This window comes from Musa acuminata, chromosome BXJ2-11 (genome assembly GCF_036884655.1).
Source record: "Musa acuminata AAA Group cultivar baxijiao chromosome BXJ2-11, Cavendish_Baxijiao_AAA, whole genome shotgun sequence".
Taxonomy (NCBI): Eukaryota; Viridiplantae; Streptophyta; class Magnoliopsida; order Zingiberales; family Musaceae; genus Musa; species Musa acuminata.
In genome coordinates, this window is record NC_088348.1 from 23,059,971 (window position 1) to 23,072,820 (window position 12,850).

General features: G+C 40.1%; 1 protein-coding gene across 4 annotated transcripts; it reads left to right on the top strand.

Moving 5' to 3' along the window:
• The first annotated feature begins 7,839 nt into the window (after positions 1–7,839).
• LOC135627418 (probable polygalacturonase) lies at positions 7,840–12,153 on the top strand. Of its 4 annotated transcripts, none has more exons than XM_065133518.1 (6): positions 7,840–8,128; positions 9,144–9,461; positions 9,686–9,806; positions 9,914–10,088; positions 10,186–10,256; positions 11,105–12,153. In XM_065133518.1, exons 1-6 carry the CDS (start codon positions 8,081–8,083, stop codon positions 11,767–11,769), a joined length of 1,398 nt encoding a protein of 465 aa, XP_064989590.1. In that variant the 5' UTR covers positions 7,840–8,080; the 3' UTR covers positions 11,770–12,153. The 4 variants fall into 4 exon arrangements, with proteins under 4 accessions (XP_064989590.1, XP_064989588.1, XP_064989591.1 ...); XM_065133516.1 differs by having other exon boundaries at positions 7,842–8,112; XM_065133519.1 differs by lacking the exon at positions 7,840–8,128 and adding an exon at positions 8,135–8,376.
• The last annotated feature ends 697 nt before the right edge of the window (positions 12,154–12,850 follow it).

Sequence of the window (12,850 nt, forward strand, 5' to 3'; positions counted from 1 at the left end):
CTTCAGCATGGAGTTGTGGCATAGGCGACTGGGACACATGAGCGAGAAGGGGCTGCAAGCTCTTTCCAAGAAAGAGGTATTGCCAGACCTCAGAGGTACACATTTGAACCCTTGTATTGATTATTTGGCTGGTAAATAACATAGAGTTTCATTTGCTAGTCCTGTTTTATCTAGAAAAATGCATGCCTCAGACCATGTTTATACAGATGTATGTGGTCCTTTGAGGACAAAAACTCCTAGTGGATCTGTTGATGTTCTTGGTATAAGTGGTGCACTTTATTTTGTCACTTTTATAGATGATTTTTTCAGGAAAGTTTGGGTATATGCTTTGAAGACCAAAGATCAGGTGATTAATGTCTTCAAAGAGTTTTATGCCAGGGTTGAAAGGGAGACAAAAAGACAATTGAAATGCATAAGATCAGATAATGGTAGTGAGTACACAGGATTATTTAATGATTATTGCAGGTCACATGGGATCCAACATGAGATGACAGTTCCTGATACATCTCAACATAATGCAATTGCAGAGATGATGAACCGTACCATCATGGAAAAGATCATATGTATGCTTTCATAGGTCAAGCTACTCAAAAGGTTTTGGGATGAGACTTTAAGGACTGTAGTTGATATGATCAACTTATCACCATGTACAACCCTAGATGGTGATGTTGCACATATTTCCTACAAGCATTTGAAAGTGTTTGGTTGTCAAGCATTTGCACATATTCCAGACAATGAGAGGTCCAAGCTGGATGGTAAGACTAAAGAATATATTTTTCTTGGTAACTCATATGATCAGTTTGGTTATAGGCTTTGGGATCCAGAAAAGTAGAAGGTGTTTAGAAGCAGAGATGTAGTCTTCTTTGAGGATCAAACCTTTGAAGATTTGAAGAAGAAGACACTGGCCAAGACTTCTGCAGAAGGATTAGCAGATTATGACCCAATTACTCCTCCAGTATATCAGGGTAATGGGGGAGATGTGCAGGAAGATGGTGTAGAGCTTGATGTTGATCTACCTGCAGGACATGTTGAGCGAGAAGAAGTTAGAGAGCAACTTCCAACAGAATCTCAGTTGAGAAGATCAACCTTCCAGAAGATACTCTACATATGGGCATATGATGCTTACTGATGCAAGTGAACCAGAGAGTTACTAGGAAGCAATTGAAAGTGAGCAGAAAGAGAAGTGATTAGTTGTTATGCAAGAAGAGATGGATGCTCTTCAAAAGAACCACACTTATGATTTAGTACTACTATCAAATGGAATGAAGGTCTTGAAAAACAAGTGGGTTTTTAGGTTGAAGACTCAAGAATATTATTCTCAACCAAAGTACAAAGCTAGATTGGTTGTGAAAGGCTTTGGTCAAAAGAAAGGTATTGACTTTGAAGAGATTTTTTCTCCTGTTATTAAAATGTCTTCTATTCGTGTTGCTCTTGTTATTGCTGCAAGCCAGGACTTGGAGGTTGAGTAGTTAGATGTGAAGACAACTTTTCTTCATGGTGATTTGGATGAGGAAATTTATATGGAGCAACCAGAATGTTTTAAAGTCAAAGGTAAAGAGAATTTTGTTTGCAAGTTGAAGAAGAGCTTGTATGGGCTAAAACAAGCTCCAAGATAGTGGTACAGAAAGTTTGATTCATTTATGATAGAAAATGGATATAAAAAAACGGCTTCAAATCATTGTGTGTATATCAAATGGTTTGGTGAGAATTTTATTATTCTCTTACTTTATGTTAATGATATGCTTATTCTTGGGAAAGATATGTCTAAAATTAACAGGTTGAAGAAGGAATTGAGTGAGTCTTTTGTAATGAAGGACATGGGGCCAGCAAAGCAAATACTGGATATGTAGATTTCCCGTGACAAGAAAAATAAGAAGATTTGGTTATCACAGGAGAAGTACATCGAGAAGGTATTAGAAAGATTCAGTATGAGCAATGCAAAACGAGTTGGTTCTCCTCTTACAAGTCACTTCAAGTTATGCTCAGAACAGAGTCCGTCAAGTGATGAGGAGAATGAGAATATGCAAAAGGTTCCTTATGCTTCAGCAGTTCGAAGTTTAATGTACGCGATGGTATGTACGAAACCGAACATCGCATATGCAATGGGTGTTACTAGCAAATTTCTTGCAAATCCAAGCAAAGAGCATTGGGCAACAATGAAGTAGATTTTTATATATCTCAGAAGGAGCTCTAAGGTTTGTTTAAGTTTTGGAGGTAGACCACCTGTGTTAATAGGTTACACAGATGCAGATATTGCAAGAGATATAGATACGAGGAAATCCACATCAGGTTATGTACTCACTTTTGCAGGGGAGGCTATGTCATGACAATCCAGATTGCAAAGGTGTATTGCTCTCTCCACCATAGAGGCAGAATATATTGCTGCTACAGAGGTATACAAATAAATGTTATGGATGAAAAAATTCTTACAAGAACTGGGGCTGAAACAGAAAAACTATGTGGTGCATTGTGATAGCCAGAGTGTCATCCATTTATGTAAGAACCCAATGTTTCATTCCAAGTCAAAGCATATAGATGTTAGATATCACTGGATTCAAAATGTATTTGAAGAGAAGTAGTTGTAGCTACAGAAAATTCACATAGATGACAACGGAGCAAACATGTTGACAAAGATCTTACCAAAAGAAAGATAGGAGATATGCCGACAGTTGGTCGGTATGGCTTCACATTGAGGAGTCTTGGGATAGCCTCTCTTATGGGCTGAAGGGGGAGGTTGTTGGGCTGACAGCCCATATTCAGCCCAAGGTGGGCTTTATCAGCCCACAGTTTACCCCCTCTTTTAACCTAACCCTAATTCATATTATGGGGTGTGTGGTGACCGTAAAAAAAAGCATAAATAGGGCAGCAACGAGGAGATCTTGGCAGAAGCAAAAAGAGGAGAAAAAGATAGAAATCCAAGGAGAAAGAAAGGGAAGAAAACAAGGACAACGCAGAGAGACTATTCTCAATCATTTAGCAGTATTCTCATCTCAGGTTAGATCAAATCTACAGTAGATTCTTACTATGATTACTTAGGGAGAATTTAGATATTGTGCACAATGATGTGATCTTTGTATCCCAATTATTCTATTATGATTATTGTTAGGATTTTTAGACAAGAGTTTGAGATTTGTATATTCATTATTATTATAGTAGATTATCTCTAGTTTGTCCCATGGTTTTTACCCTTCATATTGAATGGGTTTTCCACATATATCTTGGTATTCTATTTGATTGTGATTTCATTTAATTCCGCTACATATTATGGCTGCTAGTATTTATTCATATACAAAAGTTATTTCTCTTTATATCCCATCACTATCATCCTATCGAATCGTCGGTTAAGTTACGATTCGACATCAAGGCTCGGACTTTATTTGAACCCAACCTGAATCGACTAAGCTCGATCAATGATCGATGTGTGGATGGCCCAATCTCACTTGACTAGAGAGAAAGAAGATCGATGATATTGCTACCGCCTAAGCTAGCATAGCATGATTGAGGGGGACGGGCCCCACCACCCCTCTCTCATGTTAATAAGAAGAGACTTTTAGCATTGTATATATAACATTGTCCGTATAGTACTGTTGGTCAGGGAGGGACTTAGTAGTGTGTCTTGTATAATTACCATTGACGTCTACCTCTTTTATTACCTTTTTTTTCGACACCATCACTCACAAAAAAAAAAAAATGACTTGGAAAATTCGTCTTCCAAATGTTTATAATGACATTATAATTCTCAAGCTTCTAATCTTAACATTTTTTATCATCAGGTTTACTAGAAGATGACTTCTAAGTTCTCTGTCATCACTGTTAGTCTCCTTCTTCTCTCTCTTCGTGCTTGCTTGTGAAGTCTTGGTATATACGTATGTCACCTACATACGTTTTGCATCACGTCATTCTTGATATCATAAGGGTCTATTTAATGGCTTTTTTCTTTGACAAACACCATCATTACTGGAGACTTTGGAAATTCTTAGGTCAGTGCTACTTCTAAATGTTCACAATGATAGTATAGTTGTCAAGCTTCAACTTCCAACTTTTTTTTTCATCAGGTTCACTAGAAAAGATGGTTTCCAAATTCTCTGTCATCACCGTCGGCCTCCTTGTTATCTCTCTTGTGATGCTCGTGAGATCTACAGGTACATCGTGTCAGGATCATCTACCACCTACATATGTTTTGTGTCCCCCTCATGCTTTGAATTCAATTTAAAACACTAATGCCATTTCTCTAGCTTCTTAGTGCTGCTTCAATCTTGTGTTTACTTGCAGAGACTCCAGTGAAAGAGATTGGTGAAGGCTGCACACCGATTGGGGCACCATGCAAGACAGCTAGTGACTGTAACGTACCATGCGGACGAGAGTATGGGTATCTTGCGAAGTGCACCTCTGATGGGTGTTTGTATTGGAGATTAAAAACGTCTTGTTAGTATCAAAAGCAATAAGAGAGAGAGAGAGAGAGATGCCTTGGACACATGATCACTGACTGTGCTTCTTGTGGCTTGGCTTGCTCAGTCGAACTATGAAACATGAACAAGACATCCTTCCCTTTTTATTTTCTTTATATATAACATGTTTTCTTGTTCTTTAGAGTGCTATTTCTTAACCATTTGAAGGTATGACTTTCTAATTTCATCAATAGGTAAAAAGAAATTGTCATCACTATGATCGAAGAATCAAACACTAAAAAGAATTTTCGAAGCCATCAAATAGAACTTTTATTTTATCATGACATTTGCTCCAATAATAATTAGCAACTATTCATTGAGTATATTTGAGGTATGATCTATGGGATATGATTCATGGAACCATAATTTGGAAAATAATGAATCTTATTTAGATTCATGGACCCAAGGTATATTTTGGGTCCCAGCCATGTCATCACCACATCATCAGCCACGTTACCACCGACGCATACCCTTTCCATGCGTTAAGCCGGAATCCGTACGGAGGCGTTCCTCGAGACGCACCTCAAGAATTGGCTGGCACACCACACCTGCGTACGACAGTCACCTGACGTCGTCCTGCGCATTCCGAGGCTGCGATCGCACAAAGGTACCAATGTGCCCCTCGAGGATCGACTGGCATGCCAAGCCTATGTACGACCGACCCTCATGCAATGGTATAAAAACCCTTGGTTGGCAACTGGCCAGGGAGAGGTAAAAACAAACACCCCACCCCCCCCACCCCCACCAAGCATTGACTTGATCATCGGAGGGGCCAACATCGGTAACCAACCGACGAGGGTCTTCTGTGAAAGCGGAGGTCACCGGGCTACCATCGTCATCTCGACTGAGAGATGCCAGTGCACGACTACCAGCGCCCCCGTCCTGAGAGCATGACCGACTTCGATAACCAACTCATCAGTCGAAGATTCCCAACATCGGCTCGTGAACCAAGCCGTGCTGACTCACCAGCCACGATACATTTGTTCACCAACAAAGTATATCAGAAACAAATTGAGCAATACATTTAATTTCCATTGACTCATAAATTATTTCATCGGTATAAATTTGGTGATATCGTGAGGCTTACCTGATTGAGTTTAGCAAGTCTTAGATAGGCATGTCTTGGTATACAATTTATGATAACAGATACACTTAACATTTTAAAAACGAAGCATCTTTCTATATTTCCTCTTCATGATTTATCTGAAATACAAATAAACTAATATATTGAAATACAAATAAATTGATCCTAGAACAATTTAATGACATGGAATTGGAGCGATGTAAAAATACATAACATATATTATGAATTCTTAGTCAATAGAACAATAGTATTGAGATGTATTACAGATACATCCACAACTTGTAGCCTATTGTGACACAAATAACAAGCTGCAACTTGCTCCATTTCTTTCTTTGTCCCACTGGATCTTTGATTAATAAATAGTTTGTCAATGATCTATATTCATTTAGATGATACAAACATAACTATGCATTGTTACTTTTTTATTTTTTTTTGGAGGTTCATGTGCAAAAAAAAAAGAAAAATTCATTAAAATTGAATAAATTAAAATAATAAATATAATACTTATCAAACCTGATTTTTCCATGGTAACCCTCTTCTTACTCTAACTGACTCTTATGATGATACCACGTCTTGCCTTAAATGATAGATACATTTATATGTATATTGATCGTACTATCCATCGACTCGGTACGACATCATCGCACCTTATATGATAGATATATTTATATGTATATCTATGAATGACTTAACATAACATTAAAATGCTAATTGATGCATAATATCGAGTAGAGAAATACTTAATTCCCTATGAAAGGTTGTAGGCAAGTAGGTTTTCCCTAGATATTTTTGAGACGTCTAAGGATCAATCGAGCATCAGATATTATAGTGATTTTTGATGTTTTGCTCGAGATAGGAGTAAGGATATCAATGGAGCAAGACGGATGAGGAGTGCCCTCCCCGTCCTTACCTCCATTCCCATTTCACCTCTCATCCCTACTTCATTTCCCATTTAAATAGAACGAGTAAGAAACTCACGAATTTTTTTATATTTTCTTAATTAATTTATTTATTTAAAAAAATATATATATTATTAAGATTAATTAATAATATCAAAACTTACGAATAAAAATCCAATTAATTGAATAGAAATTCTAGCAATATCATATCTGTTATTACATCACGTCAATTGACGACCATTAAAACTCGAATTAATCAGACCCAAATTAATTGAGGAGAAATTCTAGCAATTCTGGTTCCGATGCTTCGTCCGATTTCCATGACCCCAGTCCTCTGGAGTATTATCACTTCCCTTCTTATGATTCCTCTCCCCTACGTCGTTGGGAGTTCTGGATCTACATGGTCAGGAGGTAGAGGCACCATGTCCTTCTCCACTGCCGGAGGAGCGCTGACCGCCAACCAAAGCAGGAACGAACGTTCTCGGAGAAAGAAGACGGTATCGGAGCACCCATCGCGTCCTATAGCCGGCATGGGCTTTTGCTCATCCCGTTCCTTCATGTGCGTCTGTCTTCGTGGGAGTCCAATGGTTTTCCCGCGGAAATCCGATGAAGCATCATGGCCGTCCGTCTGATCCGCCGTATGGTATCATCGTCATGAAGAACAACTGTTGGATAATACCGTCTGATCGGGAGCGCTTTGTTGGAAGACGGAAAGGCTACGCATCACAGGACCCGATCTTGATCGAACCCAACCTAGCTCGATCCATGTGTGGACGGCCAGACCTTACCTCCCACCGCAGGGAGCCCACCGCCGGGTCCCACGTGTGCGTCGTCGTCGCCGAGCTGCCGTAAGTGATTAGGAATAAAGACGAGAGAGAGAGAGAGAGAAGCATGTGATGGGTAGGAGGAGGAGGAGAAGAAGCAGATGCTGCTGCCGCCGTCGTCGATGGCGGGTGAGTGAAGCCAGGCTAGCATTGGCGGCCATGATTGAAGGCGCGACCCCGCCACCTCCCCTGGCAACCCACATGGGTCGCGCAGACCCATGCATAATCTCTCTACCCCACAGCCTCTCTCTCTCTCTCTCTCTCTCTCTCTCTGTAGTGTTAATCGGTGGCTTTTAGGATTGCATATATAACATTTTCCATGTTGAAAAGCACAGGAATTTCCCCGAAAACTTCATCCATCTCAATCTTCCCACAATCTACGATTGGTTCTTCTTATTTTCTCATCTTCCTATTTCTAATTCATCGCAGCGGACGATCATATATTCATATCTGTATACATTTGATATTATATTGACTGGATCTTGAAGCAAGAAAGGAAGAGTAGGTCCCTCGATCGAATACAAGCTGTCCTCGCCATGTATTGTCTCTTACACACACAATGTAGGTAGTAATGTGTGTCAGCTTGATCCTGGAGCTGTCACCTAAAGAAATGCCCACACTTGATGATTAGGAGGCAAATATTTATTAGAAGATTATTTTGCTTCTTGGCATGGTTTAATTTAAATGTCCTCTTCCTCTTTCTTTACTTCTTCCTCTTCTTCTTCAGACTAAATTGTCTGAGCATCCAAGGCAAGAAGTTGGAAGGCGATTTAAGGAGTCCAACCCAGAAGCCACCCTCTGCTCCTCGTTGGTTCTCGTCACCAGATGATCACATGTACTCTCGGGAGAAGCCGGCGGTGGGTCTGCATCTGGGTGATTAAAAAGATTAACTTGGTCATATACAGTAACTTAAAATAGTATTGTGTACTCCCGGCGTAAACAGGGGAGCTTGTGGTCTTTGTGCCCGCTTGGTTTCCTCTTCTTCTTCTTCTTCTGCTTCTTCTTCTTGCCTCTTCCTCCATCGTTTTTCTGCCCCGTCTTCCTCTTCCTGCTTCGTCTTCGCCTTCTCTGTCTCGTAGAGACATCCCCTGGCAACCCACATGGGTCTCATGAAGAGGCTCGTAAGTACGTTTTTCCCTTTTTCTTTTTTCCTTCCTTCCTTCCTCCTCCTTCTGTTTCCCTTTGTCTTTGTTGAAGGAACGCATTTGCTTGTCTGTAAGGAAGGTATGGTTATTGGACTTATGCGAAGATGTGATCTTTCTTGCTTGGTGTCGTTTGCTATGCGTTCCTCGGTTGTTCGATGGTGCGGTGATCCGGGTGTTTTTGGATCGAACACGATTCAAGTGTTTTCTTAAGATGCTTTTCTTTGAAGCGATCGCTTGAACTTTGATTTGGTTCCTCCACTTGTGCTTCTCTCCATTGTTTCAGTTAAGAAGAAGCCATTTTGATCATTTGGGCCTTTTACTTGGTTTTCTATTTGCTGGGCATCGCTAGTTTTGCATCATGTGATTCGGAAAAATGGGAATCGGAAGTGTGTTTGACGAACTGGACAAGTGTGACATGAACTATGGCCTGTGTCTTCGATACTTGCATCTACTGACATCAGTCAACGAGATTTTGCTTTTTATCTGCAGTAAATCCAGCGGCGGAGATTTTGTAATGCATACCCACCAATGTACCAATTGGATTGTCCTCGATTCATTGTCAGATGGGCTTCCCTTCATAGTAATCCATCTGATTGTCATGAGATAGCATAACTTCACCTGATTATGCTTTGGCCTCAGAATGATTGTTGAAATTACTTGATGGTTTAGGGGCTCAGGGAAGAACAAGTGCCACTTTCTGGTGCTAATTTTGTGGTTTTATAATACTGCTTGTCTTTCTGCAGGAAGTAGTGCTTTTACTTCTGGCAATTGCCGTTGTCGTCCAAGGCAATGGAAGGGGTGGTGATGGCTATTGCAATCACAAGCGCGGTCCAACGCCAAGACCACACAGTGTCACCATTACAGAGTTTGGGGCAGTGGGAGATGGAGTGACCTCCAACACTCTGGCCTTTCAGAATGCAGTTTTCTATTTGCGATCATTTGCCGACAAGGGTGGTGCTCAGCTGTATGTTCCTAAAGGGAGATGGCTGACAGGAAGTTTCAACCTAACCAGTCACCTCACCTTGTTCCTGGACAAAGATGCTGTTATAATTGGCAGTCAGGTCTTAGCCGTGCTGCATAAACATCTATATCTTCGTTCATGTGCATCCTTCATTTCTGATTGTGAACGATCAATCCCCCATCATAATTTGCTTCTTGTCAACATTGCTAACTTTATGCCTGTACTTTCTTAGCTTTCTAAGAAAAATTTCCAGCTATATCATGCAAAGTAGTGTACTATTTGCTACATTAAAATCAAAATTTCTGTGTCTTATGTTCATTTTAGGATGCATCTCACTGGCCTGTTGTTGAGCCTTTGCCGTCTTATGGACAAGGGATAGACCTTCCTGGTCCGAGGCATCGCAGCTTGATAAATGGATACAACTTGACGGACATAGTGATAACAGGCATGTTTCTTTCCGATTTTGGTAGACCGATGCTGTTGTTCCTTTTTTTATGAGTTGTGTAGCCTTGGCTTCTTTGCATGCTTTGCTCAATTTGATTTGTGGAACAGGTGATAATGGGACTATTGATGGACAGGGTTCTGTCTGGTGGGAGTGGTTCCACTCCCAGACCTTGAATTACAGTCGTCCTCATCTTCTTGAACTTGTGAGTTCCAGTGACATTGTGATCTCAAATTTAACTTTCTTGAATCCCCCTGCCTGGAGTATCCATCCAGTCTATTCTAGGTATGTTCTAAAACTAGTTGTTTATTATTCATTTGATTTTGTCAAGAAACTTTGAACACAACTACAAATAACTTTCTTCTGTCTGTGATGCATGCAGCAATGTGGAGATCCAGAACGTCAAAATCCATTGTTCATCTGCTTCTTCATATACTAATGGTATAGTACCAGGTAAGGAAACTCAAATTTCAGCATACATGAAGCTATATTTTGATGATTTTCTTCCTTTTTGTATCTATGCTTGTAATGTACAAAACATCTACAAGATTTATTTTCAAGTTCATATGTAATGATTTATATGTTACTATTTTTTTTATTCAAGTCATGCTATGGTGTTCTACATTTTTTATCTGTGCTGCTCTACAGCAAAAATTCATCATCTTGGTCTTGGTCCATTATAATGACACAAATATATGGGAAAGTAGACTTTGAATTGCATGTTTACTGATATGACAATGGCTGAAACAGTGCATGATTTGCTTTGGTGTATGATCTGTAAGACCCTTATAATTCTAAAGCTCAAGGCAATATCACCTTGGAAGTGAGCAGCTACTGTTATCAAATCGGAACGCGACTAATGTGACTTCATTCTACCTAATGTGACTCATCCAACATAGACTGCAAACTACCGTGCAGTAGATGCTCTGCTCAAATATTAATCTTTCTGAAAAAAGTTCATTTCCTAGAATCTGAGATTTCGCCTCTTCCTATATCTTTGTACATGTTGTCCAGTCAATTTTTTCCTGTATCATGAGTGAAGTTCTAAGATAAGATATTATACACTATACCGTTGTTTCATTTTGAAGAACATAGAATTTATAGAGCATTGTTGGTCGGTCGGTCGGTCGGTCGGTCTAAATTCCAGTATCTATGCCCACAATGCTATTTCATCTCTGACTATACTCTGAACTTGCTACATGCACATGCCCTTGAATCGTTCTTTTGGATTGTAAAGGTCTGCTACTATACTGCTACAAGCTGCAAACTGATCCTGCATCTATCTTACCTGCTTGCTTCAGATTCATGCTCGAATTGCTGCATCCTAGATTGCAGCATCAGTGTTGGACATGATGCCATTGCTCTGAAGAGTGGTTGGGACAACTATGGTATCTCTTTCAACAGACCTTCCTCAAACATTCACATCAACAATGTCCATCTGCAGACGTCCCTCGGTTCAGCACTTGCTTTCGGCAGTGAGATGTCGGGCGGGATCTCAGACATACAAGTCGAGCAACTCCATATCCATGATTCTTTCACTGGTATAAAATTCAAGACCACCCGTGGACGAGGTGGCTACATCGAAGATATTATCATATCAGATGTGGAAATGGAAAATGTTCACGAAGCATTTCAAATCACGGGCCATTGTGGTGCACATCCTGATGACCAATATGATCCAGATGCTCTCCCGATGATCAAGCAGATCACCATAAAAGATGTGGTCGGCACCAATATCTCGATCGCTGGATCTCTTTCAGGAATGGATCATGGTCCCTTCAGTGCCATCTGCCTTGCAAACATCAGTTTGTCTGTCACCTCAGGTGCTTCCAATTCTTGGATTTGTTCCAATGTTTCTGGATTCTCTGAATCAGTCGTTCCACAACCATGCTCTGATCTGAGTTCGAATTCTTCTCTCTCCTGCTTTTCCCTCGAAAACTTCAATGCTCTTGTGGATTTCCAATAAGATATTTTTGCATGCAATTATCATTTGTTTATTCTCTTTCAGCTCATCATTGTCTTTGCCAATTCTTTCCAATAAATCCCGAGAAATTCAAGTTTCGGTACCCCTCCCTCCATCACCCGTCCAATGTGCTTGTTTGTACAGCTAGATTTCTTCATTCAGTGTCTGTAAGAAAAAATTTTTGGTAGTAGTTGGAATTCAGATGTTTGATTGTGCTGTCATTGGCTGTTGCTTTGTTCAATCATCATCAGTAGTTTGTATATTCTATCCTGTGTACTGGAATTCAGGAAGGAGATTGTAGTGGCCATGGAATGAGATGGCTTATGTGTGCCACATGGCTTCTTGATATCAATATAAAATAAGGTGGTCTGCACAGGAGTTCATCTATGGCTGCGGTTGTCGCCTCTTTTTGGTTCTTTCTTGTGTTGCTCACATTATGCTGGCAACTCATGTAGCAGCTTTAGACAATGGATTCCAGCAAAGGAATTGACAGGGTGTGTGCTTCCGACATCATATTTACTGATGAAGGTGACCTAAAATTCTTAATAATGCAAGCTTCCTAATGATGCAGTATGATTACAATCAAGGACATTGCAGCAAGTTTATACATGAGAAAATGCAAGCTTCCTAAGTGTATCTTCTTGTTTGGTTAAACCTAAGATCTTGTCATGCAGCTAAGAATATTCATCTTATTAATGGCAGCTCAGTGCCTGGGTTTATGTGTATACAGTGACAGAAAAACCTCTTCTTTTCTTAAAGCTATGATTACCTATAATCATATTTCTTGAAGCTCCTCTTTTTTATGAAGAGGAAGAAATAGTACTTGTTCTTCCAACCTCTCAAAGCAAGTTCCATGAATGCATCCTTTTTTCTATGATGGTGCTCCCAGGTACTAGCAATCATAACATCATAATGATTGTTTCCAGCTTTTCTCTTACACCCACACAGCACCCAACCTTGGCATCATCCCCCCCTCTCTCTCTCTCTTAAGATAAATGTTGAAGATGAGATTCAGTGACAAACTATTTAGGTCACTGGTCTTCACCTTGGCATCATTCTCGATCACTACCACATGCATGTGTTT

What these genes read in the sequence shown, in the direction of transcription:
- LOC135627418 (XM_065133516.1), top strand. Translation starts at nt 7,879, where the DNA reads ATGATTAGGAGGCAAATATTTATTAGAAGATTATTTTGCTTCTTGGCA. An exon ending in ATCCATCCAGTCTATTCTAG is followed by an intron (nt 10,089 to 10,185) that starts GTATGTTCTAAA and finishes TGATGCATGCAG; the next exon opens with CAATGTGGAGATCCAGAACG. An exon ending in TACTAATGGTATAGTACCAG is followed by an intron (nt 10,257 to 11,104) that starts GTAAGGAAACTC and finishes TGCTTGCTTCAG; the next exon opens with ATTCATGCTCGAATTGCTGC.